The 25,753-nt window shown below is 43.5% G+C and overlaps 1 protein-coding gene across 1 annotated transcript in view; it reads left to right on the forward strand.

Moving 5' to 3' along the window:
- The window catches only part of LOC126109853 (zinc phosphodiesterase ELAC protein 1-like), a 55,207-nt gene that overhangs the window by 23,507 nt on the left and 5,947 nt on the right, over nt 1-25,753 (forward strand). The window contains exons 5-7 of the mRNA XM_049914918.1: nt 4,119-4,311; nt 12,734-12,831; nt 16,579-16,759. Of these exons, the coding sequence (XP_049770875.1) occupies nt 4,119-4,311; nt 12,734-12,831; nt 16,579-16,759 (472 nt within the window). The remainder of the gene's footprint in view (nt 1-4,118; nt 4,312-12,733; nt 12,832-16,578; nt 16,760-25,753) is intronic.

The raw sequence follows: 25,753 nt of genomic DNA on the forward strand, positions 1-25,753 counted from the left end.
TCCTAAGTACCATTTGTCATCATAAACAACAATAACGTAGCAACCTGGTTGTATGTTGCTGCTTTTGCTTCTGAATCCTGAGTCAGTCACACACTGTGAAGACACATGTTGTGCATGAACCTATAGTAATAAGTGGACAGACTGCTCATCTGCACATTGTCAGAGTCCACTTGAGAGAAGTGATGATGGCTCCTTATGCCTGCAACAGTTATAACATGTTCTAGTCTGCTTTTTAGCAACTCTTCGACTGATTTCACACCACTTTCGAAACATAGAATGATTGTATGCCAGAGATATTTTTCTGTACCCAGGTAAATAATTGAATAGGTGTTAGAATGTGACCTTCTGTAGGGTGCTGCAGACTGGCCCGTGATGCCATGCGCTTAATGGTGGCACCAATACCATCACATACATTTTTATCATGACTTGTTGTGAAAAAAATTCCACTCTGCATGAATCTGAAAATCATGGTAATACACGCATAAATTTTTGAGATTTTTTACAGTTTTTGTACTGACTAGCTGCCCCATCACTGAAGTATTTTGCAAAATGCATGTGAGGCAGCTTGTTTTTCACATATGCCATGACAGTGTGAATGTGGGCATGAACTGCAGTGGCATCATGAATTAAACAGTCACTAAAAATGCACAGGTTCATGACAGACACATCACCTCTATAGTAAATCGCAAATGGCTGGAGAGTTGCTTGACTGTTGTCCCAATGATATCCTTGGATGGCATCTTGAACTATAAATGCATAATTTTCAGAAAAGTCTAGTATTACTATAATTTCATCTAGTTTCAAGTTATCTGTACAAAACTGAAGATAAGATGATTGTGCTGTTGCTGTGAAGCTGTGTGTGGTCAGTTGGTCCATTTGTTTGAAAACACATTTCAACAAAATCTTCCATTGTACTTTGCTTTGTTTCAAGACTTGTGCGATCCATGTGTGTCCATTGTTTATAAGAAACAAGTTCATCGTCATCCATAAGGAGTTCACCATACAGTTTGTTATTCATATGTTCTGCAAGATTTGCCTTACCAGGACACTTTTCACACCTGTGTATCATGCACTGGTAGGAACTGATGTCACACACAAGCAGCGTCCTTGCACCTTTGTAACCCAGACCAGAATCCTTCATAGCAGCAAACATCAGCTTAGCGTTTTGATCGGTCTCACATACACACACATTGTGTGTGCCCCTTGCACTTACAGGCACAACCCATTTTGGCCGAAGATTGAAAAAAGATGATAATCCTACTTTGGTATTGGGATACTTTCCCTTGAATTATACATATAGTTCTGATATGTTGCTATGCAACAGTATTTTTTGCATCTGTACACATACATTTCCCATTTTCACCATTACATAGTCTTTTTTCCAGGCATTATTCAGCTGTCGTCATTATTTTCATAAAACTCTGACACTAGCATCTTTATTAACTCAATTGCTTACCCTGAGCCTGCTGAAGTTGTGGAAGCGCTCCTTGGGTTGCTTTTATTTTTCTAGCTTGCTTTACCATATATGTAGAAACATTGAATTCCTTTGCAGTGTAGTCAATAGACCAGCTGGAAGGTGCAAAGGTAAGAATAGCTACTTTTTTGTGACGTGTGGATATGGCACATTTTTCTTTCAAGTCATGCACAATTTTGTCCAAATCAGAGCATTTCTAGCCTGACTTCTGTTCCTTTGGAGCAGATAGTTCTTCCTTATTGTCTCAGCTATTTTGTGTTTCAGTTCCATTTGAGCTTCTTGTAGTTTACCATATCTGGGCCTGTCTCTTTTCCCAACTTTGTGTGTCTTCATGGGAGACAAACCAAGAACAGCCACTGAAGTATTAAATTGCTAATCTGCTGTGGTTGTAGGTGACTGATACTCTTCGTCATTGTCATGTAAATAATCAGAATATTCTTCATTTTTTTAGCAGTGTAACACACTTGGCACATAACTTCTGTCCTGGTTTCAAGTTAAGTCCCATGCACTGATTCACTTTCAATACTGATTTTATATCAGTTTCTCTGAGGCTACACTTCACTGTCTTATTATGAATCTGCAATGGATCAAAACAACTTCTTTGTAGGAAAGAATACTTATCCAGAAACACTTTCATATGATGATAACAAACACTAAAGTTTCCTGAAACTGTACTTCTTGTGCACACAGGGTGTATCCCGGATCTCCATAGCAACAAATCTTGGTCTGATTCATCCAGATCATACAGTACAAAGCGAATGCCACGTTTTGTTCCATATGTTGTTTTATGACATTCAGATGCTTGTGCTCTACCAATACTGCAACTTGTTTGAACAAAAGCACCACTAGTACACTCTTCTGCCTCCATACTGACTTTCCACAACAGTGCTGACCAGTCTGAACTAGAATCTTAAAAACATGAGTAACCTGTAATTGTTGCTTGTTTCCTTTGTTGTTCCTGCCTAACAATGACTCATTCTGTACCTGAAAACTACCATTGTTTAACTTTGTTGCCTAATGGTTCCCAACAATTGCTGCAGCTTTATCTGAAACAAGCTGTCTGCATCATCACTATTACGTGCTAAATCGTGTTAAAAGAAACTTAGCGAAATACATCTCTGTCAACTTTTATTGTACACAAATGCCTTGCAATAACAAGTCGAAATCTTGCCACATATTATATTATGGCCTACTTATGCAGTGTGTGAAATTTGGCTTGGATATCACTTGTCCCTTTTGTACTACCACACTTCGAAACTCCATGTTTTTCAGGTAATTTTTCAAATTTTTGTATTTTCGTATGCATGTAACTCTGTTTGTGTGACTGATATGGGCAAGATGAGTTCTGTGTGTGTTTAGGCCACATTCAGCTTACCACAAAAAAATTAAACCTTTTTTGGGTGAATTATATTTGGCATAGAGGGCACCTACAGTATGTACCTTTTAATGTATTACATTTTTTAAAAACATTTTGGAATTTTTTTATTTTCTCTCAGAAATATGTTGTTGGTGTTTTGATTCATCTAGCCGGCCGCGGTGGTCTAGTGGTTGTAGGCGCGCAGTCCGGACCGCGGGACTGCTACGGTCGCAGGTTCGAATCCTGCCTCGGGCATGGATGTGTGTGATGTCCTTAGGTTAGTTAGGTTTAATTAGTTCTAAGTTCTAGGCGACTGATGACCTCAGAAGTTAAGTCGCATAGTGCTCAGAGCCATTTGAACCATTTGTGTTCTCTAAGTGGATGTTACTGGGTTGTAAAAATTTCACTGGACTGTGCGGAATAGTTCCAAAGTTATTAAGACCTGAAGTTGGGTCTGAAGATAGATTGCCAGAAGCGGGTTGCAATTTCTGGGTCATGCCACCTTCTTTCACAAGCCATGATTCTGGAACTAATTGGCAGGGGAACTTATAATTTTGTACATGAGTGTTCCACACTTGGTAGCATTAGTGTGCTAAATTTCAGCCAAATCTGATACTATCAGCTGGAACATTTTCTCAAATTGGTTGAATTGACATGGAATGACCCAATAATAATTTGGTGAGGTGCACGGGTATTATATATATTGAATGCTACAAGGACATTATGAAAAATAAACTAACAGTTGCTGTCAGTTTTTCCATCTTAAGTTTTCTGTAGCTACAGTATTTTCACCAGGCTGTTTTTAGCTATTATTTATAAAGCTTCTTCTGAGGTCATTCTGGAAATATGGTATTCATGTCTCTACATTTTGGTATTTGTAGATTAAAAACAGCATTTCTTTATAAAATTGGTGAACAACTTATGGTGTTTTTTTGCCTCTTGTTTGTATTCTGAAGTCTACTGCTTCTGCCTTTGTTGTTAGAGATGGTTGGAGTCCTGGTTGCAGATTCATTTGTTGCAGTTTTTAGCCTTTTATGAACCCAACTTTTGTTATGCTGGGGTTGTGTTTTCTTTTTTTTTTTGCAATTTACCTCATTAATTTAAATTCCAAAAAAACTTCGTAACTATTTTCAAGTAAGCTTCTGTTTAAAAAACCCCATGTGTCTGCAGAGGTTACTGTACATTTCCTCATCGACTTAACACGATCGCCTTTAAGCTAGAATTCGTGAAGCAAACAAGCTTCTCAACCTGAGAATATTCCAGTCAAATGTTTGTGTCGTGTGGCAGTTTCAGGGGGCAGAGCGCAACTGTGCTGGCGGGTGCAGCCTTGCACAGCATCCCGTCATTCGGATTTGTGGTGACTGAAGTGGACAGCCCCGGACGGCTCGATGTCGAGAAGCTGAAGCAACTCGGTGTGCCCCCTGGGCCCCTTTACGGCAGGATCAAGGCAGGCCACAGCGTCGAAATAAATGGAAACACTGTATCCTCTTTTGTCTGTACACTCCCTTATTTTCTGAGTTGGCTAGTCTGTCTTTCTTATAAAAGCTTATGTTGTAGTAAGTCAGTATCCAATTTCCAAATATTTTAGTCTCAAAATTTAAGTGCTTCCTTAAATTTTAAGTGTGTGTGTGTGTGTGTGTGTGTGTGTGTGTGGGGGGGGGGGGGGGGGCGTTGGGGAGGGGGGGGGGGTTAAGTAAACTACAAGCAAGTTCCTTTTAGATCACAAGAAGTCTGCAGACTGTGTAAACTCTGAACTTCCACTTTACTGCTGCATGTTGTGTGGACTTAAAGGCAGGAATCCATCAATGCAGATGGATACATTAGAACAAGCTTTTTCAGTGACAGCAAGTTACAGTTGCGTCAAACTGTTAACATTAGTATTACATATACAAATAAAGTACACTACTGGCCATTAATATTGCTACACCGAGAAGAAATGCAGATGGTAAACGGGTATTCATTGGACAAATATATTATACTAGAACTGACGTGATTACAGTTTCACGCAATTTGGGTGCATACATCCTGAGAAATGAGTACCCAGAACAACCACCTCTGGCCGTAATAACGACCTTGATACGCCTGGGCATTGAGTCAAACAAAGCTTGGATGGTGTGTACAGGTACAGCTGCCAATGCAGCTTAAACATGATACCACAGTTCATCAAGAGTAGTGACTGGCGTATTGTGACAAGCCAGTTGCTCGGCCACAATTGACCAGACGTTTTCAATTGGTGAGAGATCTGGAGAATGTGCTGGCCAGGGCAGCTGTCGAACATTTTCTGTATCTAGAAAGGCCTGTACAGGACCTGCAACATGCGGTCGTGCATTTTCCTGCTGAAATGTAGGGTTTCGCAGGGATCAAATGAAGGGTAGAGCCACGGGTCGTAACACATCTGAAATGTAACTTCCACTGTTCAAGGTGCCATCAATGCGAACAAGAGGTGACAGAGACGCGCAACGAATGGCACCCCATACCATCACACTGGATGATACGCCAGTATGGCGATGATGAATACACACTTCTGATGTGCATTCACTGCGATGTCGCCAAACACGGATGCGACCATCGTGATGGTGTAAACAGAACCTGGATTCATCCAAAAAAATGACGTTTTGCCATTCATACACCCAGGTTTGCCGTTGAGTACACCATCGCAGGCACTCCTGTCTGTGATGCAGCGTCAAGGGTAACCGCAGCCGTGGTCTCCGAGCTGATAGTCCATGCTGCTGCAAACATTGTCGAACTGTTCGTGCAGATAGTTGTCATCTTGCAAATGTCCCTATCTGTTGACTAAGGGATCGAGATGAGGCTGCACGATCCGTTACAGCCATGCAGATAAGATGCCTGTCATCTCGACTGCTAGTGATACAAGGCCTTTGGGATTTAGCACGGCATTCCGTATTACCCTCCTGAACCCATCGATTCCATATTCTGCGGACAGTCATTGGATCTCGATGAACTTGAGCAGCAATGTCGCGATACGATAAACCACAATCACGATAGGCTACAATCCGACCTTTATCAAAGTTGGAATCGTGATGGTACGCGTTTCTCCTCCTTACACGAGGCATCACGACAACGTTTCATCAGGCAATGCCGGTCAACTGCTGTTTGTGTATGAGAAATTGGTTGGAAACTTTCCTCATGTTTGCACGTTGTAGGTGTCGCCACTGGTGCCAACCTTGTGTGAATACTCTGAAAAGCTAATCATTTGCATATCACAGCATCATCTTGCTGCCGGTGAGATTTCACGTCTGTAGCACATCATCTTCGTGGTGTAGCAATTTTAATGGCCAGTAGTGTATTTTATATACAGCTACAATCTGAAATATTCATATCAGCTTTGTTTGTATCATAACTCTTTATATTGTAACATTGATTTTTTGTTAGCCTATCATGTAATTTAAATCTGATTTATTTAAACGGTAAGGATCAAGCAGTGAGAGGAAATGTGTTAAAAATTTTGAGGACATTCACTTTAAGGGACTTCTCTGTTACGATGTTCAGGAAATAAATCAGAAACAACTATTTTACAAGAAATTGCATACTAAATTTATTGGGCCTCTGTAGCTTGACATCTTCTTTTCATTACAAGATTGGAAATATCATGCGTCAAAGTGTTCATGGCGTTAATGCGGAGGATGGCCTTCATTGTTGCATCCTCAAGAAATGATTGTTCCTTCTTTTTACTCTTTTCATTGCTGAGAAAAGCTGCTACCTACAATACGTAGATCCAAACATGCACATGATCTGAGCGGCATTGTTGTGAAGCTTGGGAAATTTTTTTTGCTGTAATGAACAATATCATCGTGACAAACCCAACGTGTTGTAGTACGTCTCTTTCAACAAAGTTGAATTTTGCAAATCAATTGCCGGCCATTGTGGCCGAGCGATTCTAGGCGCTACAGTGTGGAACTGCGTGACCGCTACGGTCACAGGTTCGAATCCTGCCTCGGCATGGATGTGTGATGTCCTTAGGTTGGTTAGGTTTAACTAGTTTTAAGTTCCAGGGGACTGATGACCTCAGATGTTAAGTCCCATAGTGCTCAGAGCCTTTGAACCTTTGAACCTCTGCAAATCAATTATCTCCAATTGAAGTGACGGTGACAAGTCATTGGGGGAAACTGAAAAAGGAGTGCTGAACACCTTAAGTTCCATTTCCAAACTAGTGAGGTCTCAGAATCGTATTTCAAACGACGTGATGAGCTGTTTTAACTTTGCTTGGTAATCGCCGAAAGTAGTAACTTCAGGTAGTTTTAAAGAAGCAAGACGATTGAAGAATGTTAAACGTCCATTACTCATCTTCCTCTCAAATATACGTAACTTTTCCATGAACGCTTTGATCTGGTCGTGCATGTCAACGATTAGCTGTCCTTCGCCCTGCAGTGACAGATTTAAATTATTCAGATGCATAGTTATATCAGCTAGGAACGCCAGGTCTGATATCCATTTTATATCTTTCAGACAACGCATTTCTTCCCCTTTCATTTCGAGAAAATGGGATATTTCCTCACGAATGGCAAAGAAAACATCAAGAACTTTTCCCCGACTCGAGCAACGAACTGTACTGTGATAAGGTATATCCCCATACTCCGCTTCCATATGTTTCAGGAATCCTTTGAATTGGCGATGATTCATACCGTGACGCCGCACAAAATTCACACTCTTCACGACATCTTTCATTATGCCACCTAGCTCTACTGTTTCAGCCCACAGTGTCTCTTGGTGACTAAAACAATGAAGAGTCAAAAGTCTTTCCTGAATTCGTCCCTGAGTTTATTTTCCAAACGAGAAGCAAAACCTTGTTGATGCCCGATCGTTTGTGGTGCACCGTCTGTCGCTACAGAATGGAGCTTACCCCACGGCAAATTCATATTGTCCACTGACTCACAAACAGCTTAAAAAATGTCACGTCCTGTTTCGGTGTAATCGGGTGGTACCACATCCGAGAGTTCTTCAGTTACTTGCAGCTCCATGTCGACATTTCGCACAAAGACTGCAAGTTGAGCACAGTCCGATATGTTGGTGCTTTTGTCAAGCGCTAGCGAAAATGCAACAAAGCTCTCCGCCTTTTTCCTGAGCTGTGTCTCTAAATCCACTGCCATGTCCAGGATTCGACGAGACATTGTTTGCTTTGACAGGCAAACATCTTCAATTGCCTGCACCTCCATTGGAAATAAACATTCTGCAACTGCTACCATGCACGAGTTCATGAGTTGTCCCACCGAAAACGGCTTGCCACTTGTCGCAATGATGTGAGCGACCCTGTAGCTTGCTCGAATTGCAGATTCAGTAGTGTTTTCTCCGTTCTCATTCACCTGAAAATTATAAACGCATTACAGAGCACGAACTATGTTGCATGTTTTGATACCCTCCGTATTACGAAACCATTTTTGAACTTAGGTCTCCTGGTAAGTTGTTCTTAAGCCTGGCTACCAGTTCTCTGCGTGCAACGCCTTCTACCTGATCGAAGTGCGCAGCGTGAAGACGTGTATAATGTCAGTGTATATTGTACCTCTTCACAGAATTAAATACTTTGACATACAAGACATTGCGGACGACCATCCCTCTCAATGAATAGAAAGGTATCCTCCAATAGAGGTACAGGGCTCCCATGGCTAGTCACAGCCGTCATTGAATACAGATTATTGCGTCAGTTGCGGCTGCATGCGGCTAGGGGGCAGTGAGTTCACTTTCCCCCTCCATGCGGGCTCCGAGCTTCCGAAGTGAGCGCTCCGGAGTGCTCCGGCTCCCTGGAGCTCGGTTGGAACAGCCTGCTCTAGACTGTGTCCCATAAATGTTCAGTGAGATTCGTGTTGGGCGATCAGAGTGGCTGAATCATTCACTTGAATTGTCCAGAATGTTCTTCAAACCAATCACAAACAATGTTGTCACCCATAAAAATTCCATTGTTGTTTGGGAATATGAAGTCCACGAATGTTTTCAGATGGTCTCTAAGTAGCCAAACCCGACAGTCTCCTGTGAAAAAGATTGGTTGAGTTGGACCAGGGACCCAGTCTGTTCCATGTAAACACAGCCAACAACATTATGGAGCCACCTCCAGCTCGCACAGTGCCCTGTTGACAACTTGGGTCCCTGGCTTTGTGGGGTCTGTGCCACGCTCGAACCCTAGCTTCAGGTCTTACAGACTGAAATAGGATCTCGTATGAACAGGCCACAGTTTTCCAGTTGTTTAGGGTCCAACCAGTATTGTCACAAGTACTGTAAGCGATATGCTGTTAACAAAGGCACTTCTATCAGTTGTAAGCTGCCGTAGGCCATTAATGCCAAATTTCACCACACTATCCTAATGGATGCGTTTGCTGTAAGTCTCATATTGATCTCCGCGGTTATTTCACGCAATGTTGCTCGTCTGTAAGCTCGGACAACTTGACACAAATATGGCTGCTCTCGGTCATTAAGTGCAGCCAGCTGGCTACTGCATTGTCTGTGGTGAGAGATAATGCTTGAAATTTGTTCTTCTCGGCTCTCTTGACGCTGTGAATCTCAGAATATTGAATTCTGTAACAATTTCTGGAACTGGAGTGTCCCATGTATCTAGCTCCAACTACCATTTCATGTTCAAAGTCTGTTAATTCTCATTGTGCAGCCATAATAAATCCAGAAACCTTTTTACATGAATCGCCTGTGTAAAAATGACAGCTCTGCCAATGCACTGCCCGTTTATACCTTGTCCATGCGTCTGCCGTCTGTAGATGTGCATATTATTATCCCGTGACTACCCTCACATCAGTGCATGTCCTAGTTGTCACATAAAATGCAGGAATTGCAGATTTCCTCTCTGTGTCTTCAGTACTGATGGTGTACTTTGTGTGTTGTGTAACCACACAGGACTTTTCCTATTCGCTCCAGTGAGCACTGCACTTTGAGGTGTGTTTAAATGAGCACTTGAGGAGTAAAGGTAGCAACTCGCGCAACAATTGAGGTGCCGAGTCATTGTCGTGCATATAAAAGAGGACTGAGAGCACTGATGATTGTGAGATGAATCCTCCCTCAGCACTATACAGTACATATATGGAAACATACGACACAAAATAAAAAGTATTTCGTGGCTGCAATATCAATAAGTCATCAATGGAATCAGTAAATGAGCTCATCAGGTCAGTTCGAGAGCTACTCAAGTGAGAAATGGCAGCGGCGAGATCTGGGATTGGGCAGTAGCCGGGTGAAGTGTGCGCTCATCCCGTGCTGCTCCTTATCGTATTGCTGAAGATGTATAATGTACGCATTTGAGATTTTTGATAACAACATTAACCTACAACTTGTCTTTATGTAGTTGTATAGATTAAATCATCATCAAACAATAATATATTGTCAATGTAACATGGGAGAATGGTTCAGTGGCATCGAAACTACGGGCGTAACTCAGATGTCCACCGTATCGAGCATCTCAATTTTACAGTTTCAGTCTGTTGACATCAGATGAACGAGTTATGTTCAGCAGACTGAAGTGCAGGGTGACCGAAAAGTCGCTTACATCAAAAAAAGGTGTGTGTGTATTACTTCGCAACCCCACACATTTAGAAACTCCCTCGAGATCACTTTGTAGAGCACATTGACCCTGATGTTGCTAGTCTCCATAATTGTGTTCATCATTAGTTCTGTCAGTGTTTGCAGTCTGTATTCATAGGCCCTTTATTTAAGGTAGGCCCACAGGAAGAAGATCGGAGACATCAAATTGTGAGAACTTGGTGGCCATAATCCTTTACAGATGATTCGACCACCAGAAAATTCTCTTAAGAAATGAATTGTGTGACAAGTGGCAGCATCCTGCTGCAATGAATAATAATGTTAGTGTGCCTCAAGAAGTGCCAGTTTGAGAAAGCTCCCAACCATTTGCGTGTAGACATCTGTGACTTCAGTAACTCTGAGCGTAATGTCCACCAAAATACTATCAACATGATGTGTTGCTGCACAATGCTGTGCATTATAGTTTCAAAGAAAACTGGGCCTACTATTAGACAGCTCACCAGACTCCAGTTTTCTGACAATGCGAGTTGTTTTCGTGGAAAACATGTGGGTTCTGGCTGTTCACATATCCACTAAGGTGAAACCACTCTTGGTCAGTGAAGAAAATACGGTCAAGTTCTGCAATTACGTAGATGTTGTAAGTCGAGCCTCCTTTTTACTGAGCCAGTTCGTGTATTTTTGGCTGTTCGATTAGCAGACAGTCGGACTTCAGTTATGACAGAACTGAGGGTAAACTGTAGACGTGCTCTATCTGTGACTTCAGTAACTCTGAGCATAATTCCCACCAAAATACTATCAACATGATGATGTTAAATCAAGTTCACACCAGTTCGGTAGCACTCCATCAATTACACTTCAAGCACGAGCGAGACTGTCCGCACGAGCCTAATCAGTCGCTCTGCAGCCACATTCGCTCACTTAACACGGTATGAATTGAGTTAGCCATTGCTAGTAGGCTCTTTATGGTACCCTTAAGAGTCTTTCCTTGACTTTATAAATAACCTCAGCTCTATAAATTAATAAATTTTTTACCAAATCACGCACTGCGCTCACACTGGTGATCAATTCTTTATGGAGGCTCTGGCTGTAGTCAGTCACTAACGTGCCAAAACAAATGGTGGGCACCGAGCTGCACACTTGCAGTACAGTGGGATTTCCCTGTTGGGGACACCAACTAGCTGGGGCAAAGATGCGTCGAGGTTAGGCTCCACCCGTGTGGTGCAGGATCGATATCTTTATCTTTACAATGTCAACAACTGATTGTAACCACATACAGTACACTAGAAATTTATCTTTATCTGGAATCTTCAATTCCTTTGCACTACAAAGATGATATGTGTGAGATTTAGACTGCTGCCTTGGTTTCTGATCACAATACAAATCTGGGTTTGGACAGATAGTGTCCTCACAATGTTTTAGGGCAAACAGTATCACCATCATTCGTGTTGATCAGTTTTGTGTCCATTAAAATTGCCAGTCCCCCAGTTCTCTTCTTGTCTACAACAATTTGTTTTTCCTGGAAATGGATGATTAATATTGTTACTGTTGAATTGATAACACTGCGGTATCTGGATATTTCCAATAAAATAAGTCTGCAACATGCGTATACAAACAACTGTCAAAATACTGTTAATCAAAACTCTTCGAAAAATTGTATATTTATGAAGCAATGGAACTGTACTGTACTATGGATCTTATGTGGCTTGACCCATTGTATTACCATCTTCGTTTGCTGTTGGTGATACCTGTTTTGCAACCTTGCAGTGACTGACCAAATGAGTGCAAAGCAACTCTTGCTTACAAAGACATTTATTTTCAAGTGTGTGACTTTTTGGATCACACTGTATATTGTAATACCATGATGCTTGGTGCACTTCTGTGTTACGTCTGTAAGTTTGATGTAGATGAACTGTCTTCCCATGTTATGTTGATAGTATTTTGTGACATGGTGATACTTAATAAGTATATAGTCATAAAAATAGTGAAAATTAATAATGTAGCAGCTTTTGGCAGTTTTAGGGTGTCTTTTCTGAATTGTGCATACTTTGCTGACAGAAAAGTAAGACAGCAGGTGTGTCTGATACACTGGAGTAGGCAATAGAGAGACTTCCCCATCACAAATGGTACCCGCCAGTTCTGTGGACGGTAAGTGTTTATGGTTTTAGCGTCAATGGTATGTTCGACTTACTGCTTATAATAAATATGATATGATGAATGTCTTCCCTTTTGTGAAAGAAAATGAGAGTAGGAAGAGTTTTTGTTATTTGCATGTAATACTTTGTGAGAGTTTTGTGTCTGAAAATTTCCTGGAGTGTGTGCTGACACTGTTTTTCTTGTTGTTACTGCTAATTTTCTAATGATTGTGACTATATTTTTCTGTAATTATCATCCTACCTTAACACAACTAGATAGAACCGTCAAGTGTATTGGGACCGAAGAAAAAGGGTCGTAAGGTAACCATTGTTGGGGACACCTGTGATGCTTCCAGGATGAAGAAGATTGCTCAGTTAGTATTTGTTTTATTAATGCAAATATATTTTGCTATACTGAAGGGTGTTGATGAGACTCATAAATTCGTAACTGATTTTCCCAGAGACGAAAATTTATTTCACTTTTTATTCATTTATTTATCTGTCCAAGAAATGGAGTTACCCTTACATCCTTTGCTCCCATAACCATCCTGGCCCCAATCCACTTTCCCAGCACCCTCCACCCAACACTTTTCACTTCCTGTACCCTGTCAACCCCTCCCAATTCACATTCCCTTTGGTGTACACCACTTCCCAATGGCCACTTCAAGTGTGCCGGCCCATATACCTTGTACCTCTCCCGTCCACATTCCTAGCCATCAACTGGCCCCCTCCCTCTGAGCCGTTAGCCACTCGCCTCCAATACCTCTCCCCTGCCTCTCCGAGTACGCACATCGTCTCACACTACACCCACCGAAACCACTCTATCTGCCAAAAAATAACATTGGCATTGTTAGTCTAGTCAGGACCATGTCAAGGCATAGCAAGTTTCCCTTCTGTTGTGTGTACCTATCAACAACTCAACCATTTTGCTTTTTGGTGAGTGCTCCGCTTTAATCCTAAAGTATTTAAAATCTACAGAAAACTTTCCTGCCGGATGAATATCAGAACATTGGTATTTAAACTCTTAACATTGATATTTTTTGAGTACTGAGCACTGAGAACACCATTCACCACACACTGTCGATCACGGGGCTCTATAGCAGGTGATCCCTACGTGTTTCCACGTCGGCCCGATGACCTCGTCGGTTGTGATTGGAGTGGATGCGAGGTTGTCCAGATTGGACCACAGAAAATGGACAGGTGTCCCCCAGACAGGTGAATCGTGTTCATTCTGACACCAGGTTAACAGTTGTCTGGATAAACAGTCGTCCGTGGAGAATGGCTGCTCAAAATGTGCACTGCGCCATGGTGACAGGCTAATTGAGGCAGTACTGTGCTGTGGGAGACATTTGCTTAGCTTCCGTGGGTCCTGTAGTAGCAATCGAGGACACCGAGTTGGCTGCGACTACGTGAACATCACTCCAGACCACGCACACCCTTTTGTGCTCGATCGTGTTTCCCCGATGACGATGACATCTTTGAGTGGGATAACAGTCTGTGTCATGTCACTAGGCCAAGAACAGTGCTCCAGTGATCGGAGGAGCAAGACAGTAAACTCACGTCAATGTCTATGTCACCAGATTTGCTCGATCTGAACTGGACAGAACACATTTGGCACACTATCCGGCACCTGCTCTGCACTTACACATCACTGGCCTATAAGTTAAAGGAATTGCTGAACCTGTGTGTAGACATATGGTGCCACACGCGTCCAGAAACGTGACTAGACCTAGTCAAATTAGAATTGATAATGTTGTCGGGTAAATCGAGAATGAAAAGGGGCGTCTGCTGCATAGGCTCACGTTCGACGGTGTGTAGTGAACGGCTTTCTCAGAAGTACAGGGTGGGGCAGAGGAAATGCAGTTTTTTAAACTGCTATTACTCAACAATGACTGGGAGTACTGACCTCGAGCAAGTGTTGGCAGACTGCTAAGACAGTGTGGTTTCAATTGCTACAGAGTGCCAGAGCATAGAGCATCATATGTTCACAGTTGAGCAGTACTTTAGGAAGAACGATTCTGCGGTCACGGTTCGGCACCTTTTCAGTCGAAAGTTTAATGTCGGACATCGAGATGTGGTTGCAGATAGAAACACTGTACTCTGATGGGTTGCAGCATTTAGAAATACTATATCTGTGATGAAAAAGGAAACTATCTGGCCTTCCCTGTTCAATTTGAACTCCAGAAAACGAAGCCAGAGTGAGAACAGCAGCTCTCAGCCCTCCGAAACAATTCGCTCGGTGACTGGCTGTATTGCTGGATACATCATGTGGTTTGCTTCATTGCATCTTTTGTGATGGTCTCAAATTTAATTCGTACAAAATGATTGTCCAGCAACTAAGTGATCTTCGATTTTCTGCCATAGTGGATGTTGTTCTTATAGGAGAAGCAGATGTCCCAGTATTTGTGAGTGACGAAGCCCATTTTCATCTTGGTGCTTACGTTAACGCTTACAGCAGTCAGTACTGGACATTGGAGAACCAGTGTGAGCTGCCCCAAAAACCATTCCTCAAATCTAAAATAAGTGTGGTGCGGTGTCTCTAAGATAGGGATTGTTGGACGTTAATTTTTTGAAGTGGAGGAACTGCACCTACTGTGGCATCAGTGCGCTACTTTCTTCATCCGGAACTTGAAAGGCATCGAGTGAATGTGAGAGAAATGTGCTTCCGACAGGATGGTGCCGCAGCTCGCACGGCTAGAGCATCCGCGGAAGTGGTTTGACAAGTGTTCCTCGGACACGCCATTTCCAAATACAGTTACGGTCCTCGTCCCCCACGCTCACCAGATCTGTCGATCTGGATGTTTCTTTTGGTGGGGCTGCTCGAAATAGAGCGTGTACATGGACACAATCCGCAAAGTCAGTGTCTTCAAGAAATCCGTTCAGCAGGAAATTGAAGCTGTGCAAATGAAATGTAGGTGACAGTTGTTCGTAACTTTAAGGAGAGGATCCAAATTCTTGTCTGACTGGAAGATTGTCATCCCGACAACATTATTTTCCAAACCTAATTAAGGTATGAAGCTTTCAAAAATGCAATAAAAGTACAGTTATTCAATACTGAGAAACATGCATTTCCCCTTCTCCACCCTGTACTTGTGCCTGCACCAGATGTATAATCTGTCATCAAATCTACCTATCGTATTCGGCATCCTTCAATCACTTTCCATAGATCCTCACTACAGTAGCATACAAATAGTCGACCAGCTCCGTTATTTCTGAACGGGTCATTCGAAGGTGCCCACCTGTAACAATCTCCCCTTTGCTAAAGTGGATTTCCCCATTTGCAGCCCGTGCCATTGCTAGAGTAATTTCCTGTTTCTCTCTGCACTGATGATATACTTCTCTTATTGCATCATGGGCCCACAGTGTAATTACGCGGAATTCGATCTTGTGGTTGGCTGTGGACGTAATGGTTTTACTCGTAAGTGTATATCCAGAAACTTGAGAGTTTGTTGTGTTCCTGGGCAGTCTTAAAAATGTCAGATAAGTTGAAGCAGTGTTGACTATGATCTAGCATACAAAAAATATATTTGCAGTTGCAAATATGGAGAACCATCAGTTTTATAGTGGAGTGACGACAATGAAAATTTGTAGCATGGCTGGGAGTTAGGGAAATACCAAATGGGCTGATGAGTGAATGGGAAATTGGATTAAGAAGGGAGGGTTGCTAGAGTAGTCCGTGCAGTCGTGAAACTATGCTCGGTTCTAGTGCAGGATCACCTGTTTCATTTGAGAGCTGAGGTGCTGTTCCAATACGGTTGGATAGCCTGTGCTGTGCTGTTAGTTTAGGGGGGAGCACCAAGTAGGGTGAGCTGTGAATTGGAATTTGGATTAAGGAGGCAGGCATGCTAGGGTAGTCTGTGCAGTTGTGCAAAGTCAGTGTGCCTGCGGTAGTGTAGTGGTTGGCACATCTCCCTAGTGAGCAGGAGATCCGGGTTCGAATCCCCGCCTCGGTACAAATTTTCTTGCCGCCTCAGTCTGCGTATGTACATCGTAGATATTTCACATTTTAAAAGGTCCCTGGAACCACATAGTTTCATTTGCCAATTAAAACATTTCTATTGTTTCAACAATCTCTGTACTGAGTAGAGATGGATTCATCTGACGGTGGTGTGTATTTACAGAAATAGTGATGTCGTAGTACACGAGGCGACGCTGGAAGAGGCTCTCAGGGACAAAGCCTTGGAAAATGGCCATTCCACCCCTGCAATGGCTGCCCAGTTTGCAAAGGATATCGGAGCCAGGGTCCTCGTACTGTACCATTACAGCCAGCGATACCGTCAGACCGCAGATGATGCCGAAGGGGTAAGTCGGGTTCATATCTTCGCTAATATCTTTTACTTATTTAAATTTAATGACTAATACCGAGATGTATATCAGCCTCGTCTACTGTATTAGGGTCTTCAGTCGGTGTACTGTGCCTCAGAATTCCCTTCTTATCCTGTGTGGAAAGTCTGCCCGATACTGGGGTTCTGCATGACTTTTCCTAACATTCCCCACCTCCTAAACCTCACCAGTCCTTCTTCCTTTGTCCCTCTTCCTTCCCCTTCTATCCTTCTGCCAGAGGAAGGAGCCGTTGGCTCTGAAAGCTTGCACATTTCTTTGACATGTATGTCCCCCCCCCCTCCCCTGCCCCCCCTCTAACACTGCCTGGTGGGTAGGTTTTTCATCTATCCTGTTGTTGTTGTTGTTGTTGTTGTTGTGGTCTTCAGTCCTGAGACTGGTTTGATGCAGCTCTCCATGCTACTCAATCCTGTGCAAGCTTCATCTCCCAGTACCTACTGCAGCCTACATCCTTTTGAGTCTGTTTCGTGTATTCATCTCTTGGTCCCCCTCTACGATTTTTACCCTCCACGTTTCCCTCCAGTGCTAAATTGGTGATCCCTTAATGCCTCAGAATGTGTCCTACCAACTGATCGCCTCTTCTAGTCAGGTTGTGCCACAAACTTCTCTTCTCCCCAATTCTGTTCAGTACCTCCTCATTACTTGTATGATCTAGCCATCTAATCTTCAGCATTCTTCTGTAGCACCACATTTCGAAAGCTTCTATTCTCTTCCTGTCCAAACTATTTTTCATCCATGTTTTACTTCCATACATGGCTACGCTCCATACAAATACTTTCAGAAACGACTTCCTGACACTTAAATCTATATACACTTAAATCTATATTCGATGTTAACCAATCTCTCTTCTTCAGAAACGCTTTTCTTGCCATTCTCAGTCTACATTTTATATCCCCTCTACTTCGACCATCGTATTTTGCTCCCCAAATAGCAAAACTCACCTACTACTTTAAGCGTCTCATTTCCTAATCTAATACCCTCAGCATTACCCGACTTAATTTGACTACATTCCATTATCCTCATTTTGCTTTTGTTGATGTTCATCTTATATCCTCCTTTCAATACACTGTCCATCCATTCAACTGCTCTTCCAAGTCCTTTGCTGTCTCTGATAGAATTAAAATGTCATCGGCGAACCTCAAAGTTTTTATTTCTTTTCCATGTACTTTTAATTCCTACTCTGAATTTTTCTTTTGTTTCCTTTACTGCTTGCTGAATATACAGATTGAATAACATTGGGGAGAGGCTACAACCCTGTCTCACTCCCTTCCCAAACACTGCTTCCCTTTCATGTCCCTCGATTCTTATAACTGCCATCTGGTTTCTGTACAAATTGTAAATAGCCTTTCACTACCTGTATTTTACCCCTGCCACCTTCAGAATTTTAAAGAGAGTATTGCAGTCAATATTGTCAAAAGCTTTCTCTAAGTCTACAATTGCTACAAACATAGGTTTGCGTTTCCTTAATCTATTTTCTAAGATAAGTCATAGGATCAGTATTGCCTCACGTGTTCCAATATTTCTACGGAATCCAAACTCATCTTCCCCGAGGTCGGCTTCTACCAGTTTTTCCATTCGTGTTAGTATTTTGCAGCTGTGACTTATTAAACTGATAGTTCGGTAATTTTCACATCTGTCAGCACCTGCTTTCTTTGGGATTGGAATTATTATATTCTCCTTGAAGTCTGAGGGTATTTCGCCTGTCTCATACATCTTGATCAGCAGATGGTAGAGTTTTGTCAGGACTGGCTCTCCCAAGGCAGTCAGTTGTTCTAATGGAATGTTGTCTACTCCCGGGGCCTTGTTTCGACTCAGATCTTTCAGTGCTCTGTCAAATTCTTCACACAGTATCGCATCTCCCATTTCCATAATATTGTCCTCAAGTACGTTACCCTTGTATAGACCCTCTATATACTCCTTCCACCTTTCTGCTTTCCCTTCTTTGCTTAGAACTGGGTTTCCATCTGAGATCTTGATATTCATACAAGTGGTTCTCTTTTCTCCAAAGTTCTCTTTAACTTTCCTTTAGGCAGTTTCTATCTTACCCCTAGTGAGATAAGCCTCTACATCTTTACATTTGCCCTCTAGCCATCCCTGCTTAGCCATTTTGCACTCCCTGTCGATCTCATTTTTGAGACGTTTGTACTCCTTTTTGCCTGCTTCATTTACTGCATTTTTATATTTTCTCGTTTCATCAATTAAATTCAATATTTCTTCTGTTACCCAAGGATTTCTACTAGCCCTCGTCTTTTTACCTACTTGATCATCTGCTGCCTTCACTACTTCATCTCTCAAAGCTACTCATTCTTCTTCTACTGTATTTCTTTCCCCTGTTCCTGTCAATCGTTCCCTTATGCTCTCCCTGAAACTCTGTACAACCTCTGGTTCTTTCAGTTTATCCAGGTCCATCTCCTTAAATTCCAACCTTTTTGCAGTTTCTTCAGTTTTATTCTACAGTTCATAACCGATAGATTGTGGTCAGAGTCCACATCTGCCCCTGGAAATGCCTTACAATTTAAAACCTGGTTCCTAAATATCTGTCTTACCATTATATAATCTATCTGAAACCTGTCAGTATCTCCAGGCTTGTTCCATGTATTCAACCTTCTTTCATGATTCTTGAACCAAGTGTTAACTTGGTTATGCTCTGTGCAAAATTCTACCAGGCGGCTTCATCTTTCATTTCTTAGCCCCAATCCATATTCACCTACTACATTTCCTTCTCTCCGTTTTCCTACTACCGAATTCCAATCACCCTTGACTATTAAATTTTCGTCTCCCTTCACTATCTGAATAATTTTTTATTTCATCATACATTTCTTCAATTTCATCATCTGCAGAGCTAGTTGGCATATAAACTTGTACTACTGTAGTAGGTGTTGGCTTTGTGTCTATCTTGGCCACAATAATGCGTTCACTATGGTGTTTGTAGTAGCTTACCCTCACTCCTATTTTGTTATTCATTATTAAACCGACTCCTGCATTACCCCTATTTGATTTTGTATTTATAACCCTGTATTCGCCTGACCAAAACTCTTGTTCCTCCTGCCAACGAACTTCAATGATTCCTACTATATCTAACTTTAACCTATCCATGTCCCTTTTTAAATTTTCTAACATACCTTCTCGATTAAGGGATCTAACATTCCATGCTCCGATGTGTAGAACACCAGATTTCTTTCTCCCGATAACGACGTCCTCCTGAGTAGTCCCCGCCCAGAGATCCGAATGGGGGATTATTTTACCTCCGGAATATTTTACCCAAGAGGATGCCATCATTATTTAACCACACAGTAAAGCTGCATGCCCTCGGGAAAAATTACGGCTGTAGTTTCCCCTTGTTTTCAGCCGTTCGCAGTACCAGCACAGCAAGGCCATTTTGGTTATTGTTACAAGGCCAGGTCAGTCAATCATCCAGACTGTTGCCCCTGCAACTACTGAAAAGGCTACTGCCCCTCTTCAGGAACCACACATTTGTCTGGCCTCTCAACAGATACCCCTCTGTTGTGGTTGCACCTACGGTACGGCTATCTGTATCGCTGAGGCACGCAAGCCACCCCACCAACGGCAAGGTCCATGGTTCTTTATGTTTTCAAAAATTATTATTTTAGTTGATATAATATGTACTAAGGTATTTTGTATTGTAATTATGTATTTTTTAAAGTTTTGAAGATCATAGGGGTTCAAAAATCTCTTTGTAGGCTACACTTCTTTTCTTTATTAAAATTAAAGTAATGTTTTTAATATTACAGTACATTAATATGCAGCATACTGTTCTTAATAATTTGTGAATTACTCATTCAAAAAACTTGGTAATTTTTGTTTTTCTTGTGTCGTGTTGCACATTTTCGGGCAGTGATGGCCCGCCATCTTTTCATTAGGAGGACATCAGCCACCATTAGCTCACTGCACTGTTTGACAAATCTTAGGGCACTCTATAGTAACAATACATGTGCTGCGCTTTTTGTGTTGTGCTGTACCCCGCAGGTTCTTGTAAGATAAATTGTCAATATAGCTTCACCTCTAGTGCTTGAAAATCATTGTTATCTGTCACTGTCACGTGTATCATTTGCTTTGGGCTCCTTGGTTCTGTCAGTGTTTGACTATAACACAGTTTAAATGATTTCTTGGTCTGTGATTTGTTGCAAACTGTCCGTGACAACCTACTCGTCCATCTCACATATACCCAAGTCATCGCATCTGGGGATTACCATATCTGTCAAGTTTGCAAAAGTTTGACTCATCTTCTTCAAGCCTATCACAGTTTCTGCAGCACCTTTGAAGAGTTTCTGTTTCCGCTTTATCCCAGGCTTGCATACGGTAATAAATTATGCCTCATATTTACTGCCAGTATGTCATTCAATTTTTGTTTTTCATCCACAACCTCACAGGATGATTCTCAAGAAATAGCCCACAGCAGTGCCATTTAAATGTTGCTGTTATGCCCTATCCAGTGGTTGAGTCAGTCGGATGAGATTTAGGGGAAGGAAATGCACAATAATATCATCACATTTTAACTCTGAGTGGTGTGTAGGCACATTGTCAATTGTAGTGCATTTAAAATATGTTAAGACTTTTGACAGTTCAGTACGGAGTGAGGGGAGGGAAGCATGGTTGCCAGCGTGTGCTAGGTGCATCAGAGATGACTACAGTATAGTTTAGTGCCGGGCCGACTGGGCGTGGAAACTGGCAGACTCGCTTGACTGCGTGAATGGCAAGTCCACCGATCTGGATCTTCCTCAAAAAATTTTGAAGAAACTACTTGGTAATAAACTCTCATACTTGCACATCTTATAGTTTAATTTGTCAGCTTTTTGATGAACTGCCTATCATTTCGTTAAGACTAGTTATTAAGATATTTCAGTAGTAAGTAAGCTACTGCAAGAAATTCTTAGATTGCAGTGAAAAGTTGATATCGCTAAAAATTTGTGTTTGGTGCATGTTAAGTTGACTGTTGCTGAGTATTAAATGTAGATAATATATTGAATTATTCTTTAACCTTGGAAGTATATCGCTGTCTGTTTCCAATCTCGAGAAAATGGAATGTATGTACTTGTGCGTCAGTGGAAAAAAACTAGAATGAAATATTCACAAAATTCTTGTCTCTCACAAATGGTTTGAGATATCAAAACAAGATTTTGCCAAATGACAGCATGCAAAGACAAGTGTGTTTTGCCAAATGATTACTATGAGTAACTTCTGTATCTACTGTGATATTCAAACAACTACAGATTTTCTTCATGAAATAATGTAGTTATTGAGAGCCATTGACAGCTTGCGAAACGATAACTGCTGTGGGTTTTGTGACAATATATGTGAAGTTACAAGTTTATTTTTATACTAAGAATGGGCTGTTTCATAAACTATTGACCTGACTAAGCCCTCAGGGCTTACTCCTTCCACAGTATCCTCACCCCTATCCTGTCCCCCCTCCACCTCCTCACCCCATCCGGGGTCTATGCCTCTGCCTCCCAAATCCCTCCCTTCCAAATCCTCCTCTCTCGTGGCCCCTGCCCCCCTCTGCCCCAGGGGCCACCCTTCCTCCTCCTCCTCCTCCTCCTCCTCCTCCTCCGCCACCTGAGAAGCGATCCTCTTCTCAGGCATCCATCGGGGAAACGTTCCGGACCCCGGCTTCCGAGGTCCGGCGTTCCAAAACGGACCCCGCGCGTGAGGACCTTCTTCGGGTCCAGCCCACCATCCCCGTGCCTCATCGGACTTCCAAGAAGGCCTCCAAGAAGAAGTCTTTATCCAACTCTCCACCCCTGCGCGTTTTGTCTGATGCTCCATCCGTGAGTCGCTGCTCCCGGCCGTCCTCAGTTTCGCCGGGACGCTCTGCTGCCATGTGCTCAGCTGGCCTCACGTCGGCGAATGATGCTGCCCCTCCTACGCAAACTGGGAAAGCGGCCGCAGCTGGCGACGACTTGATGGAACAGGATCTGCCTCCCGCCGGTTGTAGCGTTGTTCCCTCGAAACCTGGTCCTCCGCGGCCGTCGAGGTGACCAGCTCTTCACCCGTTTCGTTCCCCCTTTTTTCTGACTAGCGATGGCTTTGTTACATTGGAACATAAGAGGTATTAGATCTAATCGGGAGGAATTACAACTGCTCCTCCGCCTGTACTGTCCGCTCGTCCTTGGTCTCCAGGAAACCAAGTTGCGCCCAACTGACCGTATTGCTTTTACCCACTATACCTCGGAGCGGTCTGACCTCACCCCTGTGGACGGTATTCCAGCTCATGGTGGGATCATGTTGCTTGTTCGGGACGATGTCTATTACCATCCCATCCCATTGACCACCCCACTCCAAGCAATAGCTGTCCGTATTACTCTTTCTGCCTTTACTTTTTCTGTTTGTACCGTCTACACTTCATCGTCATCCGCAGTTAGTCGGGCTGACATGATGCACCTAATTGTTCAGCTTCCTCCGCCGTTTTTATTGTTTGGCGACTTCAATGCCCATCATCCCCTTTGGGGCTCTCCTGCATTCTGTCAGAGAGACTCCCTCTTGATGGATGTCTTCAACCATCTCAATCTTGTCTGCCTCAATACTGGTGCCCCGACTTTTCTCTCGGACTCTACTCATACCTACTCCCACTTGGATCTCTCGATCTGTTCTACCACTCTTGCCCGTCGGTTCGAGTGGTATGTCCTTTCTGACTCCTCCCTGGCGACCTTTCCGGACCACTATTTTCTCAGTTGTGACAGTCAGGTCGAATCCTCACGGCTGTTATCATCAATGCTGCTGAATGTTCCATTCCTCGTACTACCTCTTCTTCACGTCAGGTTTCCGTCCCCTGGTGGAATGAGGCTTGTCGAGACGCTATCCGTGCTCGACGACATGCTTTACGCACCTTTCGCCACCATCCTACGTTGGCGAATTGTATTGGATACAAACGACTCAGAGTGCAATGCCGTAGAGTCATCAAAGACAGCAAAAAAGCTTGTTGGGCCGTTTTCACCAGCTCCTTTAACAGTTTTACTCCCTCTTCTGTCGTCTGGGGTGGCCTGCGCCGGCTGTCGGGCATTAAGGCCCACTCCTCGGTACCTGGCCTGACTTCAGGTCATGAGGTCCTTGTTGATCCTGTGGATGTCTCCAACGCCTTCAGCCGCTTTTTCGCAGAGGTTTCAAGCTCCGCCCATTACCACCCTGCCTTCCTTCCCAGGAAAGAGGCAGAAGAGGCTCAGCGACCTTCCTTCGACTCACTGAATCTGGAAAATTAGAATGCCCCCTTTACTATGCGGGAACTCGAACGTGCACTTGCCCTGTCCTGGTCCTCTGCTCTGGGGTCAGATGCCATTCACATTCAGATACTGGCACACCTTTCTCCGGCAGGCAAAAGCTTCCTTCTTCGTACCTACAATCGCGTCTGGACCGAAGGTCAAGTCCCCATGCGTTGGCGTGACGTCGTCGTTGTTCCTATACCCAAACCCGGGAAGGATAGACACCTTCCTTCTAGTTACCGTCCCATTTCTCTTACAAGCTGTGTCTGTAAGGTGATGGAGCGCATGGTTAACGCTCGGTTAGTTTGGATTCTTGAATCTCGACGGCTACTTACCAATGTTCAATGCGACTTTCGTCGCCACCGCTCCGCTATTGACCACCTTGTGACCTTGTCGACATTCATCATGGACAACTATTTGCCAAAGCGCCAAACGGTAGCTGTGTCTGGTTTTTGACGATCATTTGACTCGGCTTCCTCATCTTCGTCAGCTTAAACGGAAGTGTTGGCAGCACCTCAATGCCCTCCGCCGCCTGAGCAACACCATCTGGAGTGCAGATCGCTCTGCGCTGCTGCAGCTCTACAGAGCCCTCGTTCAATCCCAACTTGACTATGGGAGAGTGATTTATTGTTCAGCGGCACCCTCAGCATTGCGTTTGCTCGACTCATTGCACGATTGCAGAGTTCGACTAGCGACGTGAGCTTTTAGCCCGAGTCCGGTGACAAGTGTACTGGTGGAGGCTGGAATCCCTCCATTCGAGATCAGATGTGCACAACTGCTCGCCAGTTACGTTGCACACGTTCATAGCTCTCCTGAACATCCTAATTACAGTCTTCTTTTCCCAATGACAGCAGTTCACCTCCCACATAGGCGGCCCAGGTCAGGGCTACAGATTGCGGTTTGTGTACAATCTGTTCTGTCTGAACTGGAGTCCTTGCCTGTACCACCTCTCCTTGAGGTCCATTCACGTACACTTCTGTGGTGTAGCTGTAGGCCGAAGCTTCACCTGGACCTTTTGTGTGGCCCTAAGGACTCCGTCAACCATGTGGCTCTCCACTGTCACTTCTTCTCGATTCTTGACGTGTTCCGTGGCTCCGAAGTGGTTTACACCGATGTCTGGATGGCTGACGGTCGTGTTGGCTTCGGCTACTTGTACGGTGGCCATATTGAACATCATTCCTTACTCAATGGTTGCAGTGTATTCCTGCAGAGCTAGTGGCCATTTCTCATGCACTTCAGTATATCTGTTCATGCCCTGAGGAATCGTTTCTTCTGTGTGCTGACTCCTTGAGCAGCCTACGAGCTATCGACCAGTGCTACCTTTGCCATCCTTTGGTGGCGTCCATCTATGCCCAAGACCCGTCCCGTCGTTCAGTGGTGGTTGTGTGGACCCCAGGACGTGTCGGCATTCCAGGCAACGAACTTACCAACAGGCTGGCCAAACAGACTATGCGGAAACTGCTTCTGGAGATCGGCATCTCTGAACCTTACCTGCCTTCTCACTAAGGCCACAGGGTTTTTCGTCTTAGGGAGACGGAATGGCACAACATTACGCACAACAAACTGCGTGCCTTTAAGGACACTACGATTATGTGGAAGTCTTCCACGTGGGCCTCTCGCAGGGAATCAGTTGTCCCCTGCCGGCTCCACATTGGCCGAGCTTGGGCGACCCACGGTTACCTCCTGCGCCACGAAGGCCCACCTCAGTGTCGGTGCAGTGCCCGGTTAGCAGGGCTCC

The sequence above is a fragment of the Schistocerca cancellata genome, chromosome 12 (genome assembly GCF_023864275.1).
Source record: "Schistocerca cancellata isolate TAMUIC-IGC-003103 chromosome 12, iqSchCanc2.1, whole genome shotgun sequence".
Taxonomy (NCBI): domain Eukaryota; kingdom Metazoa; phylum Arthropoda; class Insecta; order Orthoptera; family Acrididae; genus Schistocerca; species Schistocerca cancellata.